Below are 22,737 nucleotides of genomic sequence, written 5' to 3' on the forward strand. Positions count from 1 at the left end.
ATAGGCACGGGCATGTAGTCTACCCGTGTAATTCATGCTTCGATCCTGCCAAATGGAAACGACCGTGTGACACGCCCGTGTGAAATGTGTATAAATGGCATGAAATGTGTATGAAATAGCATGTTTTGGTTGCCTATAAATGTATTGAAATGATATCATTTTGATGGCTAGGTGTGCATGAGAAAAGGGTGGAAAATTGGCTTTACAAATAGCCTAGTTTTGTTCACACGAGCAAAGACATAGGCGTGTATCTCAGCCGTGTGTGACACACAGTCATGCTACACGACCGTGTGTCCCCTAGGGTACCCTTTCGAATTAAGGCAGTATACCCTACAGTTTTGACACGACCTAGACACACGGGCATGTCTACTGGACGTGTTTGGCACACGGGCTAGCTAGATTAAGCTACAACGATTACAAAAACATAAAAAAATCATCAAAAACCGAGCTAAAATCGTACCTTAATCAAGCTAGGAAGCAATGGCTGAATGAATCCTAACAATGGCTTCTTCTCCTTTTTATTTTTTATTGGAAAGATGATAATATAACCAAAATTTCATTTTTTTATTAATATTAACATTATTTATCAAATTCCAAAATTAACCTTAATTTATAACATTTAAAATCACTTAAATTATGTCCAAAAAAGTCCATTAACATTTAAAATGGTCTAATTTCCATTTAAGGTCATCATATTTAATCCAAAGCTATTTAACACCTTTAACTAATAGAACATGAATTTTACATTTTACGCGATTTAGTCCTTTTTATCGAATTAAGAAACCAATCGATAAAATTAGCTCATGAAATTTTCACACATACCAAATAACATGTTGTAAATACCAAAAATAATATTAAAATGATTTTCTGACATCGGATTTGTGGTCCCAAAACCACTGTTCTGATTTGACTAAAAACGGGTTATTACATTGGTGGTAAAAGGTTATTGTTTTTCGGCTGACTTGATGTTATTGCCATTTGATGAATTTTATGTGATCTTGGGAATGCATTGGTTAACTTGATATGATGCAGTGGTAAACTGTAAGCAGAAATATATTGTATTGTAGTGTCAGAATGGTGAATTGCTTCGTATTGAATCTGATAAACTGGATGGATTACCTAATGTGATTTCAGCAATATCAGCACAGAAATATGTCAAAAAGGGGTATGACGCTTATCTTTCATATGTGATGGATACTAAGGTGTTTGAGTCAAAGATTTAGTCAGTGCTGGTAGTAAGTGAATTTCCTGATGTATTCCTAAAAGAATTACCTAGTTTGCCACCGGAAAGAGAAGTGGAATTCTGTATAAATCTTGTTCCGAGAACGACACTGATATCCATAGCACCTTACAGAATGGCTCCTACTGAGTTGAAAGAGCTTAAAACACAGTTGCAAGAATTGATAAAAATAGGTTTTGCTCGACCTAGTTACACACCTTGGGGTGCCGATTTTATTTGTAAAGAAGAAGGATGGAACGTTGAGGCTATGTATTGATTACAAACAGCTCAACAAAGTTACAATAAAGAACAAGCATCCATTACCTCAGATTGATGACTTGTTTGACCAGTTAAAGTGTGCTATTGTATTTTTAAATATTGATCTTCGTTCTGGTTAGTATCAACTATGGGCAAAGGAATCGAATGTGCCAAAGACAGCTTTTAGAACCAGGTATGGACACTATGAGTTTCTTGTGATGCCATTCAGCTTGACAAATACACCTGCAGTATTTATGGACTTGATGAACAGAATTTTCAACCGGTATTTAGACAGGTTTGTAGTGGTATTTATAGATGATATTTTGGTTTACTCTCGAGATGAAAGTGAACATGCTGAACATTTGAGAATAGTGTTGCAAACCATGCTAGAGAAACAGTTGTACGCCAAATTCAGTAAATGTGAATTTTGGCTATAGGAAGTTAGTTTCCTTGGGCATGTTGTGTCTGCTAAAGGTGTCAGGGTAGACCTGAATAAAATTTCAGCCATAGTAAATTGGAAACCACTGAAAAATGTCTTTGAAGTTTGAAGCTTTCTAGGGCTAGCTGGTTATTATTAGAGATTTGTAAAAAAAATTTCGATGATAGCTTCTCTGATGACTCGTTTGCTATAGAAAGATGTAAAATTTGAATGGACTGATAAATGTCAGTAGAGCTTTGATAGATTAAAGGCTTTATTGACAGAAGCACCTGTGTTAGTCCAGCCTGAATCGGGTAAGGAATTTAAGGTTTATAGTGATGCGTCACTGAATGGTTTAGGCTATGTTTTGATACAAGATGGTAAGGTAGTAGCCTATGCTTCACAATAGCTAAATCCACATGAAAAGAATTACTCGACACATGATCTTGAATTGGTAGCCATAGTGTTTGCATTGAATATCTAGCGGCGTTACTTGTTTGGTGAAAAATGTCACATATACACTGATCATAAAAGCCTAAAATATTTGATGTCACAGAAATATTCGAATTTGAGATAGCGCAGATGGCTGGAATTGCTAAAAGATTACAATCTTATTATTGACTACTATCCAGGGAAAGCCAATGTAGTAGCAGATGCTTTGAGCAGAAAATCCCTGTATGCTCTTCAAAAAATGAACACTCGATTATCGTTGTCTGATAATGTTTCAATCATAGCTCAGTTAAAAGCTAGACCAATGTTTTTACAGCAAATTTTTGAAGCTCAGAAAAATGATAGCAAGTTGCAAGCAAGACTGGTACAGAGTGAATCGACTCCTGATTCAAAATTTTAGATTGGGACTGATGGTTGTTTGTTAATCAAAGGTAGAGTATGTGTATCGAAAGATTCTGAACTAGAGCAGAAGATCTTAAATGAAGCTCATAATGGTAACATGTCTATTCATCCTGGTAGTAATAAAATATATAATGATCTGAAAAAGATGTATTGGTGGCCGGGAATGAAACGAGATATTTTTGAGTTTGTATCTAAATGCTTGATATGCCAGCAAGTAAAAGTTGAACATCTGTTGCCTTCTAGACTATTACAGCCAATTACGATACTAGAATGGAAATGGGAAAGAATTACTATAGACTTTTTATCGGGGCTGTCCCTGTCTCCAAAGAAAAACGATGGCATTTGGGTAATTGTTGATCAGTTGAAAAATTTTGCACACTTTATCCTGGTATGTATGGATTTTTCCTTGGATAGATTGGCTAAGTTAATGTTTCTGAGATAGTCAAATTGCATGGAGTGCCTGTCTCCATTATTTCAGACAGAGATCCTCAGTTTACTTCTCGATTCTGGAGCAAATTGCAAGAAGCTCTGGGTACTCAGTTGCATTTAGTACTACTTTTCACCCCCAAACAGATGGTCAATCTGAATGGGTAATACAAGTCTCAGAAGATATGCTTCGGTGTTGTGTACTCGAGTTTGAAGGTAACTGGGAAAAGTATTTGCCTCTGTTTGAATTTGCTTATAATAATAGTTATCAGTCTAGAATTAAAATGGCACCGTATGAAGCCTTGTATGGTCGCAAATGTAGAACTCCATTATACTAGACAGAACTCAGTGAGAAAAAGTTACACAAAGTTGACTTGGTCCGAGAGACCAAAGAAAAAGTAAAGGTAATTCGAGACAACTTGAAAGACGCCTTTGATCGAAAAAAGTCTTATTCTAATTTGAAAAGAAAGGAAATAGAATTTCAGGTTGGTGACAAGGTATTCTTGAAAGTGTCGCCTTGGAAGAAAGCATTCGAATTTGGTCGTAAAGGAAAATTGAGTCCACGGTTCATTGGACCATATGAGATTACAGAAAGAATTGGATCAGTTGCATATCGCTTAGCTTTACCACTAGAACTTGAATGGATTCATAATGTTTTTCATGTGTCTATATTACGGCGATATCATCTGATCCTTTACATGTTATCTCTTCGACAAAGGTAGAGATCCAGCCTGATATGACATATGGTGAGGAACCAATCAAAATCTTAGCTCGGGAAACAAAGGAGTTAATAAATACAATGGTAGCTTTGGTAAAAGGTCTTTGGCAAAGGCATGGTATTGAGGAGGCTACCTCGGAACCGGAGGATACAATGAGGAAGTAGTACCCAAATCTTTTTACTGGTAAGATTTTCGGGGATGAAAATCCCTAAAGGGGTAAGAGTTGTAATAGCCCATTTTTCAATGAAATCGGAATAGTAGTTTTGGGATCACAAATCCGACCCAAAATATATTTTATTTTTATTTTACCATATCACCCGTAATATGATAGTAATGACGTGTGAAATTTTTTACATGAAAATTTTATCGGTTTAGTGCCTAATTACAAGGACTAAATCACGTAAAATGTGAAAGTTGAATTTTAGTAGCTATGAGGACCAAATAGCTATGAAATTCAAAACTTAAGGTCCTTATATGGTAATTAGACCATTAAAAAAGTATATAGATTTTTATGGTGACTCATCCATGGAATTATAAAAAAAGACAAGGGACTAAATTGGAAATACCAAAATATTTAATTAACTAAAAAGATGAAAAGAATTATATCATCTTATTTTGTTATCTTCAACCTTAAAAACACATGGAAACCCTAGGAGAGAGAAAAGAAGCTTTCAAGGCCTAATTGGGTAAGTTTCCTTGTTTCGTTTTTAGTAATTTTGGTATTTTTAAAATTGGGATAGCTTAATCTCTCTATTTGAGGGATTAATTTGGAAATTTATCAACGTATGAAAATGGGTCATGGATGTATTATGCTGGAAATTAGAAATTTATGGTAGAAAATGAAAGATTATTGATAGATAAACAACTTTTGCAAGGTGATTTTTGATGAAAACTTGATTTAGGGACTAAAATGTAAACTTGTGAAATTGAAGGAAAAATTCTAAAATTTTATGTAAACATGTGCTGAAAAAATTGTAATGGGGCTTTTGATGGGCTTGGAATAGGGAGTAATTTGTACAAGTTTCATTTTCCGAGCCTAGGGACAAAATTGAAATTTTTGGAAAAGTTTAGGGCAAAATATTAATTTTGCCTAGGACGTAAATTGATTCCTTTTAAGTATGAAATGTATGAAATTAATGATTAAATTCATTTATATAGATCTAAAAAATACAAACTCGAGGTTAGATCGAGGAAAGGAAAATACTTCGGATTAGTAGATTATTACGCGAAAAAGTGTCAAGGTAAGTTCGTGTAACTTAATCGGGCATGTAATTATGTTAATTGAATGTTGTGTTTGTATGTAATGTGATTTATGTTGATGTGCTTATTTGTATGCTGTGATGAATAATTGATACATGCTTGAAATGATGAAAAAGGCCGATTGAATATTGAATTCTGATGAATGTATATGCTTTCCCGAAACTAATAAGGTTCTGCATTTGTTGAGGACAGGATTTAGCTCGGACGAGTAATCCCAATGACCTTATTATAAAAAGGATTTAACCCGGAAGGGTAATCCTGGTATAGTACCTCTCGAGCACACGTTATGATTAGGGTTTAGCCTGGATTAGTAACCCTAATTAAGCTCTTGTGAGCATACGCTATATAAAGGATTTAGCCTAGATTGGTAATCTTGTAATACGACTTGTGGCTCGTAAGTGTATTCCTTGGTTAAGTACCCTAAGAGGTACCCTCGATAAGAATTGACGGATTAATGAATCGTACGCCTTGAGTGTACTACTTGAGCCTTCATCGAAATTTCAATAATTCAATGGACATATAACTTTTGACTTGCCATGAAAATCTTGAGATAAAATGATAATGACTTGAAAGAACATTGCTTGGTGAGCTCATCTATGTTACTTGATTTATATGAATAGCTAGTGACTAACTGTTTGATGAAATGTATGTGATTAGACCATTTAACCAAATGGATGGAAACAAACATTGTATGCCTAGATTTTAATAGACAAGATTGGTAAGTTTAGTTTCTATTATATGAACTTACTAAGCATGTAATGCTTACTCCTTTTATTTTTTCCTGTTTTATATTGCTCGGAAGCTCGTGAAGGTTGGAAGATCTTTGGAGCATCGTCACACTATCAACTAGTATTTTGGGTATACATAGTGAAATCATTTTGGTATAATGGCATGTATAGGGAAAACTTGGCTAATAGTGGCTTGAAAATGTTATTTTATAACCTTCCATTGGGATGGCTAGTAATGGATTATTTTGGTATGATTAAGTAGATTATGATGTTATATTCACATGTGATATGTTATGAATATGTTATCAAATGTTGATATTGCCTAAGTTAATTCAAGGTAAATTTATAATCATTTATGCATGTAGTGGAATGCCTAGCTAAATGATGAAATTGCCTACTTTAAATACTTGAATTGGTTGGAATTGGTTGAGTGTTTTATGTGGGGGTTTTTGGGTTATTTTCGGTGAGAAATGAAGCTAGGAAATGGCTTCATTTTGTCCATATAGGCAAACATAGGGGCATGTGTCTAGACCGTGTGTGACACACGGCCTGGTAACACAGGCATGTGGTTATGCCGTGTGTCCCCTGCACCTAAATTTTGAGAAATAGAATGCTTAGAATTGGGTACACGGGAAGAGACACGAGCGTTTGTCTCAGCCGTGTGTGCCACACAGCCTGGAACATGAGCGTGTGTCCTGGCCATGTGAAACTTGCACCTAATTCGAATTAAATTAATTAACCACACAGCCTAGCACATGGGCGTGTGGCATGGCCGTGTGTGCAAGTCAGAGAGTTACACAGGGTCGAACATGGCCTCTAGCAAGAGCGTGTCTCGGGTCATACGAGCGTGTCCCTTGGACCACACGGGCGTGTGAGCCCTGCACCTTGAAAAAATTTTGTAATTTCACAAAAAATTCTTAGAGGTCTCAATTAAGTCCCGACTCGATTCTAATGCTCGTATTGGATCTCGAAGGTCCAATTAAGGGACATTACGAATAATTTCGGTCAATGAATAGTAATTTGCATGAATGAATTGAAAAATATTCTAAATGTTCTGGTAATGCTTCGAAACCCTATTCCGGCGATGGATACGAGTTAGGGATGATACATATCCAACGAAGTTCGACAAATACCGAGTACCGTTTAAACCTTAGGAATCTGTCGGATACAAATGATATGTCATTAGGGTTACATGATTTGAGTACTGGTCTTAAACATCCTATCGATGGCTAAGGTCCTAAATGTGTTGTGGATACTCCACAGCTCGTGTAAGCAACATCGTGTAGTTACGTTCTGACCTACAAGAAATGTGAGCATACTAATTTATAACTAGGGAGAGCATACCGATCCAGAACTTGAGTAAGCATACCGATTTGCAGCTCTTATGAGCATACATGTACATGAATTGACGGATTACAGTTATATGAGCTAGCACACTATGTGTGAGCTATCCCAGGTATCCAATGGTATTCTAAACGGTTCAATGGGAAATGTTCTAATACGAAATGATAAGTGTTTGATACAAACTATTACAGGTATATACATAAATTACATGGAAATGTTATTACATGGTATATAGAAACTTGAATTGGTTGATACATGTATTTGGAACTTGATCAATTGTTGTATTCATCCATGTTTATTGGCTTATATATGTGTTTACATGGCTAACATGGTTGGTGAATATGTGCTTAGGCATTTGGCCAATTTTTTTTGGAATATGCTTTGTTTACTTACCTATTATATGAATAAATGATAAGTTAAATTCTATGTTATGCAAACTTACTAAGCTTAAATGTTTACTCTGTTTTATTTTTCGCGTTTTATAGTGAATCGAAAGCAAGTTCAGGTTGGAAGCTTGTCAGAGCTATCTCACACTATCCATCGGCTCTTTTGGTATATTCAGTTGTTTAATTTGGTTATAATGGCATGTATAGCTATTTTGGCTAGTATTCGCCTATATGTTTTGTTGTTAATATGGTCATTTGATTTGGCTTATGTTTTGACATATTTTAGTATGAATATAAGTAGCATTAATATGGCTGATGTGTGGCTTGTTTTGTGATTGAATAATGAAAGGTGAAATGATAGTTAAATATGTTTTGTGATATGATGAAATTATGGTGAATTGGTACTATAGTATACATGAATTATATAGTGATTTGGTGTTAGTTTGCAATGGCATATTTGGTACCAATTGAGAAGTTTTGGTAAGTAAATTAAATGGCATGAATTGATGTAAATCTAGTTGGAAGTTAGTTGATCATTTTGACCAAAATGAGCACATGATTATACATGTTTGCATATTGTCATTTGAGATGCCTAAGGGCATATTGGTTGTATGATGTTATACCATATGTATATGACTTGTTTATGCTTGATTTGGATGCCTTGTTATGGCTTGTAAGTATGTGAAATGTTGTATGTAGGTATATGCCAAATTGGGTGAGAAAAATGGCCTGTAAAATGGCCTATTTTCGTCTAAACGGGTAGAGACACGAGTGTGTGTCTCAGCCGTGTGTTAAGTGACACGGCCGTGTGTCCTCTGTAGCTTTCAAAGAGTTGCAAGTCAGGCTATTACATGGTCTAGCACACGGCTTGGTACACGGGCGTGTGACTTGGCCGTGTGACCCAAGTCAGTATGTTACATGGGCACAGACACGAGTTGGGACATGGATGTGTGTGCCTACTTCAAATGCCCACATAGCCTGAGACACGAACATGTCTCTTGGCCGTGTGACCCCTGCAGTGTTAAAAATTTTCAATATTTTTTGAAAATTTCTTTGAGTTTCTAATTTATTCCCGACTTGTTTTTAACGCATATTTAGGGTCTTGAGGGCTCATAGAAGGGACAATATGTATGATTTGACTTGGATTTAATATGTTTATTGATATGTTATGAAATGTTTGAAATTTTTGTCTGTTTGAATTTTAAACTCCGGTAATGCTCCGTAACCCTATTCTGGCAACAGATACAGGTCAAGGGTGTTACAGGATTGGTTTACCACATACGAAACTGAGCCTGAACGCAGGTATTAGTACAATCAAAATTAAGATGTTCGATAGAGTCGTCAAAACACTTATGGTGTACGACATGTACCAGAATTGAAGAAGAATTTGATTTTGTTGAGTACTCTTGATTCAAAAGGGAATAAGTACACAGCTGAAAGTGGGGTTCTGAATATTAGCAAGGGTTCCCTTGTTGTGATGAAAAAGCAGAGAAAGACTGCCAAGTTATATATTTTTCAAAGTTCTACTATTACTGGTGATGAAGTCGTTGCTTCCTCTTCCTTGTCAGATGATGATGTTACTACATTTTAGGATATGCATCTAGGGATATGAGTGAGGACGACATGACAGTATTAAGCAAAAAAGGACTTCTTGATGGACAAGGCATTAGAAAACTGAAGTTTTATGAGCACTACATTTTTAGGAAGCAAAAGAGAGTTCAATTCACCAGAGGAATTCATAACATGAAGGGAACACTGGATTATATTCTTTCTAATCTTCTAGAGCCATCTAGAGTGCCTTCGAAGGGTGGAGCTAATTATATGCTGACGATCATTGACGATTTTTCCAGAAAAGTTTGGGCATTCTTCTTAAAGTAGAAAAATGATGTGTTGTCCATGTTTAAGAATTGGAAGACTATGATCGAGAAGCAGACAGGAAAATAAATAAAGCACCTCTACACAGATAATGGTTTGGAATTCTATTCTGATAAGTTTAATGAATTGTGCAAATCAGAAAGAATCATAAGACACTTGACAATTCGTCATACTCCATAACAAAACGGCATTGCAGAATGGATGAATAGAACAATCATGGAAAAGGTTCAATGTATGTTGCCGAATGCTCATTTACCGAAGTTGTTCTAGGCTGAAGCAACCTCTACAAAATATTTTTTGACTAACCAATCTCCGTCCATTGCCATTGAGAAAAAGACTCCACAAGAGGTATGGTCTGGTACTCTTGCTGATTATTCTGATTTGAAGAATTTTAGATGTCCTGCGAATGCTCATGTTGATAATGGGAGATTGGAACCTAGATCAATTAAATGTGTTTTTCATAGTTAAAGGGTATAAGTTATGGTGTCCTAAAAATAGAAAAGTTGTGGTTACCAAAGATGTTATTTTTGATGAAACTACTATGCTACCTAACTTATCTCTTAAAGATTCTTCCAATAAAGACTAGCAAAAGCAGGTGGAGCTTCAGATTGATCTAGGATCTTCAACAGAGTCTACTTCTCAGGTTAAAATAGAAACTCAGAGTAGAGTTGCTTTTTCACCATAGTCAGCACCACAATATTCTATTGCCAAGAATAGACCAAGAAGAGAAATTAAACCTCCAAAAATTTACGCCAAGGCTAATCTAGTTGCTTATGTTTTAAATGTGGCTAAATATATAGATGCAAATCAAGAGCCATCTACTTATTCCAAGGCAGTTAGTTGTGAAGATTTAGAAAGTGGGTGATTTCCATGTAAGAAGAGATAGAATCACTCCATAAGAATAAAACATGGGATCTAGTGAAGCTTCCTAAAAGTAAAAAGGTTGTTCATTATAAATGAGTGTTCAAGAAGAAATAAGGACTCCAAAAGTTGAAAGACCCAGATATAACGCAAGGCTAGTTGCAAATGGTTACAGTCAAGTTCTAGGTGTAGACTTCACAAATGTGTTTTCTCTAGTTGTGAAGCATAGTTCGATTCGAGCCTTACTTGGTATTGTAGCCATGTATGATTTGGAGCTTGAGTAGTTAGATATAAAAACAATATTCTTGCATGGAGAACATGAGGAAGATATTTACATGCAACAACTGGAGGATTTTATATCTTTAGAAAAATAGAACTAGTTTGCTTGCTGAAAAAGTCTTTTTTATGGCCTGAAATAGTCACCAAGACAGTGGTACAAGAGGTTAGATTCATTTATGATTACTCATGATTTCAAAATATGACAGTTGTGTTTATTTTAAAAAAAAATGATGGTTCTTTTGTATATATACTCATTTATGTTAATGACAAGTTGATAGCAGCCAAAGATGAATAAGAGATAAAAAAGGTTAAAGCCCAGCTTAGTGAAGAATTTGAGATGAAAGATTTAGGAGTAGAAAAAAAGGTACTTGGAATGGAGATTCTCAGAGATAGAAAAGCATGTAACTTGTACCTAAGCCAAAAGAGGTACATTAAGAAAGTTCTTTGCAGGTTCAATATGCAGAGTGCCAAGCCTGTTAGTTTTCCATTGGCAGCCTACTTCATACTTTCATCAGCTTTGTCTCCATAATCAAATGATAAGATTGACTACATGTTACATGTTCCATATTCTAGTGCAGTGGGATCTCTTATGTATGCTATGGTTTGCTCATATCCAGATTTATCATATGCAATTAGTGCAGTTAATAGACATATGATGAATCCCAGTAAAAAACATTGGAAAGCAGTTCAGTAGATTTTCAGATATTTACGAGGTACTACTGATGTTTTCTTACAGTTTAGAAGAACTAGAGATGAAGTCATTGGGTGTATTGGTTCTAATTTTGCTGGGGACCTTGATAAAAAAAATATCTCTCACAAGGTATGTCTTTACTATTGAGGATTGCACAATTAGTTGGAAAGCCACATTGCAAACTAAAGTTGCTTTGTCTACTACTGAAGCTGAGTACATGATGATTACTGAGGCTTGTAAAGAAGCTATTTTGTTAAAGGGACTTTTTGGTGAACTCAGTAAAGACCTTTAGATCAATACGGTGTTTTGTGATAGTCAGAGTGGCATCTTCCTTACGAAAGATCAAATGTTTCATGAAAGAACAAAGCATATTGATGTTCGGTATCATTTTGTGCATGATATTATTGCTCGTGGAGATATTGTTGTAAGCAAATTTAGTACTCATGAAAATCCTACAGATATGATGACTAAGTCACTTCCTATACCAAGTTTGAGCATTGCTTGGACTTGGTTAGTGTTCATTGTTGAAGAAACACCCCTTAAGGGGTTTCATAGAAGATGTGGAGAACTTGTTAGTTGAAAGTTCGTGGAAAAAAACTTGTTCGTTGAAAATTCGTATCGAGGTGAAGATTGTTAGAGTTAAGTGACTCGAATCATTGTTAAAATAAAATACAATGGTAAAATAAAATAAAAGTAAAATCCATATAGAACTATACTTCTTTTATTTTACATTGATTAAAATAAGGTTTTTCAACCTATAAATAGATGTAGTCTAAACTCTTCTTGTATCATTCGAGTTCGACATTAGTGAATTTTCTTCTCCTCTGCCCGTGACTTTTCTCGAAAGGGTTTTCCACGTAAAATCTATGTTTTCTTTTTCTTTTTCTTATTGATTTTTGTTAGTTCTATATTGTCATTATCGATGTTAGTTTCTACATGATCCATGGTCCACCAATCAAAATAGCAGAGTAGTCCTCTTCATCCTGAAATTTCACCAAGTAATAATCATTTTCCAGGTCTATCAATTGTATCGATTTCTTTGGTTTCCAAAGACTTTGAACTTTCCTAAAAAGCATACTAAAGGCTATCCTTCTACCCATCAGGTTGATTATCACAGTCCTAGTCATACGCTTCTCAATATGCTTATGCAACCTCTCTAAGGAAGTAATTGATGGAATCCCATCCACAGTTTCCACTGTCACATCTTTATCAATAAGTTTAAATTCCTCCTCTTGGGTTGCTCCTGTCTCCTAAGAACTAGTCCCTACAAGTTTATCTTTCTAGGACATTTTCTCGCCCTTCAAACCATCCAATTTCACCCCATTCTCATCAACAATCGGATCTTCCAAATCAAGCGGATTCGTTGGCCGCTAACAGACTTTCTTGGTTGAACGACCAAGGTTTTTGTTCAGTTGAGTAAGATTGGAGCCAATCACAAAGTCTCCATAGGAAACTTTCATTACATAACACTAACTATATATTTTTAGTAATACATAACATATTTAACTATTATATATGTATTATTTATTATTATATTATGTAATGTTCTATCATATCATATAAAATATAACATATTAAAAGTTTATACATGCATTAAACATTATAATATCATGTAATGTTATATTTTTACTATAATCTATAATATATTAATAGTTATGTATATATGCATCAATAATTTTAGTAATAATTATATAATATGTTATTATATTATATAATAGTATATCATATGTTACAGTTAACTATTAAAACTAACTTAATTGACTGAATCAAGCCCTGTAATTTGACCAAATTGGTTTGATTCGGTTCGATTAAATAGGTTTTTCTTTGACTTTTTACTCCATGTTTGCTTGGCCTTTTCTAGTTTTGGTTTTTTTTTTTTTGGTTCTTTTACTAGTAGCTGGTGGTGATGTTTACAAACCAGGCTTTTATGTTTTATTTTTTTTGTTGCTCGTCAGCTGGTTGTCACTTGTAAAGAACCGATGCTTATTAAATGAATGTCTTGTTTTATCGATTCTTAAATTTACACTCTCTAAAATTCAAACCTAAATATAAACAACACATTATTTAAAACCTAAAACTCAAAAAGAAAAAAGGAATAGCTACTAGTTTCTACATAAAAAAGTATGATGATATTCTACTTTTTATTTTTTTTAATACTATTTTTCACCGTAATTTATAAGTTCAAATTTTGAATGTTTTTCTTGCAACTTTGTATGATTTTATGAATTTAAGAATACTTTTTTTATTAACATATAACATATGTTACAAGATCTGTGTTGGATATTCAACGGCATTTGTTCTAAGTGGAAACCCATTATTACAAACGAGAACAACATAATCACCCATTCACTTAATCAAGCATTGAAGAGATAGAAGCAAGGTTGAAATAAAGTAGGGGAAACACAAGTTTAAACATAAGCACGCTGTACGGTAAATTGCTTATTGAATAGTTTAGCTTCTCTCACGAGATAAATCAAAACACGCATTCAACATACAAAGTTGCAGCAACCAATGGCAACCAATGGGGAAAACAAAACATTCTCACAATGACAAGAAATAAATAGAAGACTGGGGCACGACATAAATGGCTAATTAATGTTTAACTTGAGTTATGGAGTCTTGTGGAGATCATTTCCAAAGTGACCCTGTGGATGGATTTTCACAAACAACAAAATTTAATCATGAATAGATTTAGAAAGCCAAAAGGGAAGAGATTGCACCATAAAAAAGAAATTGTAAAATTCTTAAGAAATAAACAAGATGAACCAATATGATAAATGCAAAAACTTGATTTATCACCTGAAACAGGGTATGAGGAGGAGGATTACCATCATTCTCCACTTCAGGATTTGCTGCTCCCAAGGAGGAGCCAACAGAAGAATCAGGCACAATTCCTAAATTATAAATCCAAAAATTAAGAACAGGATGATTAATTCGATGGTAATTCCAACTAAAAAAAAAAAAGCAATTTTCGTTAGCCCCATGATAAATTTTCAGTTAAATTCTGTTATTAGTTTTTGTACTTTATGAAAGTTGTGAATTTAATATCTTTATTTTAATTTGATCAATTTTAGTTTCCATTCTTTTTAGTTTTTGAAATTTGAAATTTTAGTCCTAACCTAAACAGTATTAATTAAATCTCTTTGTTTAAATTCAATTACTAATCATGTGCTATGCGTAAAATTATAGATTTAGTCTATATTCTCTAATTGAATCATTTTAAGTTCCTATACTTTTGAATTTTAAAATTGTAGTTTGGACTCAAGTAACAATTGCTAACCTATTAATTGAATTTTCAATATGTAAAAATAACAAAATGACATGATATCATATATATGATAATATGTTTGTCGATCATTTTTTTAAATATTAAAACTTAACTTAATGAATTTAATAGTCATAGCTTGGTGAGAATTAAAATTTTAAAATTTTAAAAGTACAACCGAATTAAAGTACAAAGACTACATTTGTAACTTTTACAAAGTATGTAAACTAATAGCAAAATTTAACCTTTCTATCCCAAATGGAGGAGGGAATTAAAGAAAATAAAATAAACAAGATAGAAACCAATATGACAAATGCAAAAAAAAAAAATCTATTACCGGCACCAAGCTCATAGTTGAAAAGGTTATTGTGATTGTTCGTAACATCAAACTCGGGCAAATCATGATTTGTACCAAGGAATCCAGCAGCAGAATTAATCTCAACCCCTAAATTAACAGACAATTAAATGAAAGACCTTGAAATTCACCAGCATATTTAACACCAAAAGAAAATGCAAATTCTTTCCCAAATTTTGGGGAGAATAAAAAAGCAAGACATAAACAAGAAAAACCAAAATATAAGATGATGAATGCAGAAACCTGCTTTATTACCTTGACTATTTGGGGCAACAGACGAAGGGCCAGCAGCAATAGAGGCAGCAGTGTTGTTATAGTACTGGCCTGCAAACATGTCAAAAGCCTATTAATACAACACCAAGCAATTTAGTAAAGGTGTGGCTTATATAAATTACCAAAACCCATTTGCTGATACAAATTGTCCATGGAAGCTTGAAAGTTGGTTGCCCCACTCACTCCCAATCCCAATAATTCATTAACATCTTGTACAACAATTCCAGAAGTTGGTGAAACTAGACCATGTTGCACATTGGTTTGAGACAGAAACCATCCTATGGACTGGAATGAAGAGTTAAGTTCATCACTCAATAGAAGATGGGAGACTAAAAAATTATACACAACATAACTGGCATACCTCATCAAAAGAAGTATAGCTTTGCCCCTGCAATGGAAGGGAAACGTATTATTCATATCCACTTTTTGAATAAATGATAGATAGATTAAACCAAAATTTGAGTGCCATGCAAAATTCCTAATAGATATAGATTTGTTTGAACTATGTAATTCAAGTAGTACAATGGTTGCAAGTATTTGGGCTATAGGTCTCAAGTTGGAGGTTTGAGTCTTCCACGTTTAAGTAGCTCCATAATTATTTTCAAACACAATATTAACATCTCTTTTAATCTTGTAGCTATAACCAACTAAGGTGTTTTTGATTAAGTGAACTAAGCCCATCGACAAAGATGAAACAAAAAAATCACTTTAAAGAGCTAGAAATGAATCATAAATTATTAGAGGCCCAAAGTCCAATTTAACTATTATACTAACATATAATTTTATAAAAATTAAAGGAGCTAAATAGAAAATCTACCTTTTAAAAGAGGGGGCGGGCAATGCCGCTGTTTGCCCCCTTGCTTTTGTCCCTACTCATTGGACAATCACTTCCTATATGCTGACTCTCAGCATAGTAATAGAAATAAAACCCCCCACCAAGTGATTGCTAACTGCACACTGGCTTTCGATATACTATGAGAGAGAAAATTTTCAGAGGACAGTACTTTTAATTGTTAGGGATCGATCAACTACCTCACAGATAAAAATATATAAGCAATTTTTTTAATGGGAAAATTGTTTATAAAATACAAATCTCCGTACATCATCTTCCCATCGAATGGGGATTTGCCTCATCAATGCCTCGTTTGCTGTCTGAAAAACACAATTATCTTATAAACAAAAATGGGTATTGTTAGACTATGCTTAGGAATCAGCACAAGTCTTCCTATTAGTAGGAGACTTCAAGGTTTCCCATGTTCCAAGATACTATTAATTGTAAGGATCATATATGTATGTATTCAGGCCAACCCTGACATATATTGACCTACTGACCAACTAATTTATTATTGTTTAAGCTAATTATTGTTCTAATGCAACGATAATAATCTAAGAGAGAGAGCTGAACCTGTGCCTCAAGTGTAGTCTTAAACTGTTGAATACAATTTTGCATATATTGAATTATAGACTCGTTTTGCTTCAACTCCATTTTCATCTGCTGGTTTTCGGTTTGCATCTGCTTGAAGATTGGGAGCATTTCATAGTACTTGGTCTTCACCTGTTCAAGCTCCTCGAGCCTCCTCTTCAATTATAAATAAACACTCATTAATTAATTAAAGACATAAATAAACAATGGGAAAAAAGGAAAGAAAGAAATTTGATGACGGGTTAATCACTGTACTTTAATTTTCTGCCTGTACTGTACGCAACGGGCGTTATGAGCATCCTTTTGAGCTCGGGTTTTCTCCGATTTGGTACCTTTACCCTCCATTAATGAGCTTCAGTAATATATCACTATTTTCTTCTAACCTTCACTAAATTTTTGACTTGTTTTCTGTTGTAAAACTTTAGCTGCATCTCGATTTGATTACCCACAATTTTCTACTATCAACTATTTTCGGTTCCAAACCATTTGATTTGCCTGAATCTTTCGAAAACTTGATAATTGACTCGAAGTCGACGCTTTTAGATAAAGAGCAAAACTGAAGAACAGGGGAGATACGAACAAAAGGAAGAAAAAAAATAGAACAGGGGAGATAGCTCAATAGATAATGATAAACCTTTCTCAAGTCTAAAGGCTAACAAAAAGAAAGTGATGATCTGAGATTTATGAGGATAAAGTGGCCACTGGCAGCTTCCCCCGTTTATATTAAGCAAGGGAAGGTTGACTAAACTCGCGTCTCATCGCGAGCTCTGTGTTCGCGCGAACATTCCCTATTTAATTTTGTGTCTCCCTTTTTTGGCAGGATTACTTTTGCCATTTAGACAAGGCGTAATATATGACGTTATAAAACAATATTATAAATAAATCAAAATATTTCTTTTAGGAAAATGATATTTATAATAATAAATTCTTATTTTTTCAAGTTTTTAATTTAATTTGAGTTTTTTAAAATTTATGCATAAAATTATATATCACGCATAAAATTTAAAATTATTATTGACTTTCAACAAATTAAAATACATATTTAAATACATTCGAGTTTTTTTTAATTGTTACAATAAGACTGAATTAAGTTACAATCAATTTTAAAGAATTGAATTACAAAAGCTTTTTTTTTTTTGGCAATACATGATTTTGTTGCAGGTTTTGATTTTTGATTCATTAAAAAATCTTCTTCAAAGATTTTAAATTGTAGATTTTTTAAAAATTATTTTGTTTGTAGTCATTATTTTAAAATTAATTTTAAATGCATGGTTCTTAAAAAATTAATTTATAGGTCACGAAATATAAATAAAAAAGTTATTCGCTTTTGATTTATCTACTTTAATTTATTAAATTTAATTATCTTAGTCAATTAACATGTATATTATTTATAAGTTAGGAAAGAATTATAGATAATTTTAAATATTGTGTTAAAAAATTATATGACCAAAATATTAAAAATTTTTATACGATAAGAATGGTCGAAATCAAACGAATAAATGGATTTGAAACATATATTACATGAAAATTAATAAATTAAAGGCAAAAAGAAAAATTGTGATTCATTCATCCCCTTATACTCTTTAAGCGTGGCGTGTCCTATACTATTTAATAAAAGAAATAACACCTCACTTACCCAGCAGCCATATATGACAAATCATTCTCCCTCGCGATGATACTCGTACGACGATCTCGTCGGATAGCAAGCGTGGCGTGCCTCGTCGCCACATAACACTCAAGTTTTTTTTGGAAGTTTCTAATTGTAAGCCAAGGTATTAAACAAAATATTAAATGGGTAGCATTTTAATACAAGAGGTAAGCAAGGCTTTAGTCTTAGAAATTAAAAAAAAAATTGTAATTTAATTTTTTATAAATGATAAGATTATAAATTAATAATATAATAACTCCTCAAAAATAAAAATAAAAATATGGAATCATAAAAACTTACATTTTAACTTCTTAAATATTTATAATGCAATCCTCCATTAAAAAAATTTCTCAACTCGCGGCTATTGTAACATGTTGACACAAGGATGGATAGGCGGCTGACCTAACTTGTAACGTTTTCCATATTCAATAAGAAATTCTTCTAATTTTTGTTTTATTCATAAAACTTGTGCTCAAAACTTAATAATAATCAAGTTTCCTATTATCGACTCCACCTCATACTACTGATGTTTCTTTATTCATTGTTTTAAATTACTCATAAATTTTTAAACTTGAAATTAATTAAGGTATTGTTTCATAAATTAAAAAAAAGTTAAAATTAAGTATTGAAAATATAAATTATAAAATATGTTTAATATATTACTTAAAATTAAGTATCAAATATTATTAAATTATTAAATTAAGTATAAAATATTATTAAATACTATTTTATTTTTCCTTAATTTTTAAACATTTAATCTTGGGATAGTGCCAGAAAAGGCCCATTTCTTAAATTATTTACAGAAATGGGCCACTCCAAAAAATATTTACTGCAAATGGACCGAATACACTAAAACGTGCTGACGTGGACGCATTTTCAGGGAAAAACATAGAAAAGCGCGCTGACGTGGACACGCTTTAGTAAAGAGAACTGACAAAGACACGTTTTTCTCCATGTTTGATTAGGGTTTTTGGGTTATTTGCATATTAGGGCTTAGGTTTAGGGTTAGTTTAGGGTTTAAGAAAAATTAGGGTTTATGGTTTGTTTTAGGGTTTAAGAGAAAATAAATTAAGGTCTATGGTCTAGGGCTTTAGTGTTTATTTTTTTAATTGCTAAGTATTGTTCTGGAATAAATAAATTTGACAAGATGGGATATGAAAAAAAATAAATTTGACGTGATGTGTTCTAAAAAAATTATTTTGACGAGATGTATTTTGTTTTTTTGTACAGTCAGTAATAGTATAGAAAAAGCTTCCAACTGGACGCTTTTTTTTTGTACTGTTGATTCTGAAAAAATAATTTTGAGAAGATGGCTCTAAAAAATATCCTGGATTTCCCGGGAAATTTGATAGTTGGGGTTGAAAAACGCTTCAAGCAAGATGCATTATCAGCAAAAGTATTGAAAAAACTCTCAATTGGATGCTCTTTTCAGTAGTGCTGGTGACAGTGCATCCCACCATCCCTTAGGCTATAAATGACCCAAATTTCATTCTCTTGTTGCATAAGTTACACCAAAAGAAATTCAAGAAGTTTAGAAGAATAAAAATTGAAGAAGTTGAGAAGGTATAAGTTGATTTATCGTATTAATATTTATACGAATCATTATATTTTTGCATAATGTCTTTTTGTTTTGAATTTCTTTCGAAAGATAATTTGGTTGAAAATGAGTGGACATATTAGTGTTGTTATTTACTACGACGGTGAAATCTGTGACACTGAGAATGTAACAGCCCATTTTCAATAAAATCGGAACAGTGGTTTCGTGACCACAAATACAAGCTAGAAAGAAAATTTATTTTTATATTTTTGCATGGTTAGTATTTTGATAGAAATTTCATAAGAAAATTTTGATAAGAAAATTTTATTGATTTTGTGTTTAATTACGTAGGAACAAATTGCATAAAATGCAAAAGTTAGACTTTAGTAGCTAGAATGATCAAATAGCTATGGAATTCAAAACTTGAGGTCCTTATATGGTAATTAAATCATTAAAGAAAAGGTAGTAGATATTTTTGATGATTCATCCATGGAAAAATTAAAAAAGGGTAAGGACTAGATTGGAAAAGAAAAAAATTAATGGATGATAAATAATTAATAAGAAATAAAAATCATTTTATATCATCTTCTTCCCAAAATATTCCATCATGGAAATCCTAAGAAAGAGAAAACAAGATTTCTTGGCATAATTGGGTAAGTATTCAAGCCTCATTTTTAGTAATTTTTATATTTTTGAAATCGGGATAGTCTATTTCATCTATTTGGGGGATTAATTTGAAAATTTATCAAAGTATAGAAGTTATGCCATGGATGAATATGCTGAAAATTTGAAATTTATGGTAGAAAATGAAAGGTTTTTGATAGATAAACAACTTTCACAAAGTGAATTTTGATGAAATTGTGATTTAGGAACAAAATTGTAAAGTTGTGAAAATTGAAGAAAATTCTGAATTTTATAGAATACATGTGCAATAAATTTTATATTGAAATTTTGGTTAGGCTTGAAATAAGGACTAAATTGCATGAATTTCATATTCCGAGCTTAGGGACGAAATTGGAATTTATGGAAAGTTTAGGGGCAAAATGGTAATTTTGCCTAGGATGTAAATTGAGTTCAATAGAATATGAAATGTGAGAAATTGATGATTAAATTCATTTATATAAATCCAGATAACACAAATTCAAAGCTAGATCGAGGAAAAGATAAAGTTTCGGATTAGTAAATTTTCTTGTACGAATTATTATCGAGGTAAGTTCGTGTAATTTATTTATGCATATTAACATGTTAAATTGATTGTTGAATATGATATATGTTAAGTGATTTATGGAATGTTATAAATACATGAAATGATTTCATGATTGGAAATGTATTTAAAATGTTAAGTTCCGTTGGAACAAAGAAAATCGATGGATATGTATGATTTCCTGTACATAAATGTGGATCTACATATGTTGCAGATGGGATTTAGCTCAGACGAGTAATCCCAATATAGCCTCTCGAGCATTCTGTTATATAGTTCTTGCGAGCATCCTGATCAGTAGTGCTTTAGCATGTGTTGCGCACTACCGTAGCTCTTTGTGAGCATCCTGACATACGATTGGTTGTGATCCTGCATATAATGTGGACACAAACACAGCTCTTCATAAGCGTCCTATTAAGATCACTTAAACTCTCTGTCACCTTATCCGCAGCTCCCTGATATTATCTCTTTAGAGATATCTGAAAGGCTCTATGAACTTCCTGAGTAAAAACTCTTATGAGTTTCCTGATTAGCTCGGATAAGTGTCCTGTTACATGATTACATGGCTCGTTTGAGCATCCTGACATGTGGCTCGAGAGTATGCCCCCTGAATAAGAATTGACGGTTTATAGTTATGTACACCTTGAGTGTACTATTTAAGTATTCATCTATGCTTTTTTGATATACATGAGACTTATGTAACTAACTTGTTTCATTAAGTGTATGTGTTTAGGCAATTTGCCAAGTTGATGGAAAAACATATTACTGTATGCTTAATTTTAATAAATGATATTGGTAAGTTTAATTACTGTTATACAAACTTACTAAGCATATAATTCTTACTAGGTTTTATTTTCCCTATTTTATAGTGCTCGGAAGGTCGCGAAGGTTGGAGATCGGTTGGAACATCATCACACTATCCACTAACTTGTTTTTGTATAAATAGTAAACTTATTTTGGTATAATGGCATGTATAGGTAACTTGGCCATATTTGGCTTATAAATGTTGTTTGTAATCTAGCCATTGGAATAGCTAGTAATGGTTATGTTTTGGTATATCTAATAAGGTTATTTTATGGCAATATCATGAGTATATATTATGGATTGATTGAGTTATGCTAAATGAATATACTTAATAAAGATAAAATTATAAATATGTATGCATGTAATGATATACCATGTTAGATGTTAAAATTAGTTTGGTTATAATGCCTGAATTGGCTGTTATATACTTGTAAATTTTGGTGTAGGTTATTGGCAAATTTGGGTGAGAAATAAAGCTAGGAAATGGCTGTATTTTGTCCATACGGGTAAACACACGAGCGTATGGCTGGCCGTGTGGCACAAGTTAAAGAGCTACATGGTTTCTAACACGGGCCGTAGCACGGGGATATCCTACGGTCACACAGGTATGTCCCTTGGACCACACGGTCGTATGTGCCCTGCATCTAGGAAAATTTTAGAAATTTTGCTAAAAATTCTCTAACTTCCCGATTTAGTCCATGCTTGATTCTAATACTCATATTAGGCCTCGAGGGTCCATTTAAGGGACATTATGAATAATCTAGGGAAATGAATAATAAATGCCATGAATTATCTGTAAATATTTTGAAAACTTTAATAATGCTCTGTAACTCTATTTCGGCAACAGATATGGGTTAGGGGTGTTACATTTATTGGTATTAAAGTTACAGTTTAGTCGATTCTCAGATTGAACAT

At 33.0% G+C, this 22,737-nt stretch overlaps 1 protein-coding gene across 1 annotated transcript; it reads right to left on the bottom strand.

Moving 5' to 3' along the window:
• Positions 1 to 13,723: 13,723 nt before the first annotated feature.
• LOC108482622 (uncharacterized) lies at positions 13,724 to 17,459 on the bottom strand. The gene is made up of 8 exons (XM_017785747.2): positions 16,888 to 17,459; positions 16,615 to 16,788; positions 15,571 to 15,597; positions 15,332 to 15,494; positions 15,192 to 15,260; positions 14,919 to 15,026; positions 14,116 to 14,210; positions 13,724 to 13,961 (listed from the first exon to the last, which is right to left on the bottom strand). The coding sequence occupies exons 1-8, from the start codon at positions 16,975 to 16,977 to the stop codon at positions 13,926 to 13,928; spliced, it is 762 nt and encodes a 253-aa protein (XP_017641236.1). The 5' UTR covers positions 16,978 to 17,459; the 3' UTR covers positions 13,724 to 13,925.
• Between the last annotated feature and the right edge of the window lie 5,278 nt (positions 17,460 to 22,737).

This window comes from Gossypium arboreum, chromosome 1 (genome assembly GCF_025698485.1).
Source record: "Gossypium arboreum isolate Shixiya-1 chromosome 1, ASM2569848v2, whole genome shotgun sequence".
Taxonomy (NCBI): Eukaryota; Viridiplantae; Streptophyta; class Magnoliopsida; order Malvales; family Malvaceae; genus Gossypium; species Gossypium arboreum.

Bases quoted from the DNA above. Each gene is read 5' to 3' on its own strand.
- LOC108482622 (XM_017785747.2), bottom strand. From the start codon at position 16,977: ATGGAGGGTAAAGGTACCAAATCGGAGAAAACCCGAGCTCAAAAGGAT. The intron at 15,027-15,191 runs GTAATAAAGCAG...CTGTTAATTTAG, and splicing joins TGTTGCCCCAAATAGTCAAG to GGGTTGAGATTAATTCTGCT. The intron at 14,211-14,918 runs GTAATAGATTTT...TTTATAATTTAG, and splicing joins CAACTATGAGCTTGGTGCCG to GAATTGTGCCTGATTCTTCT.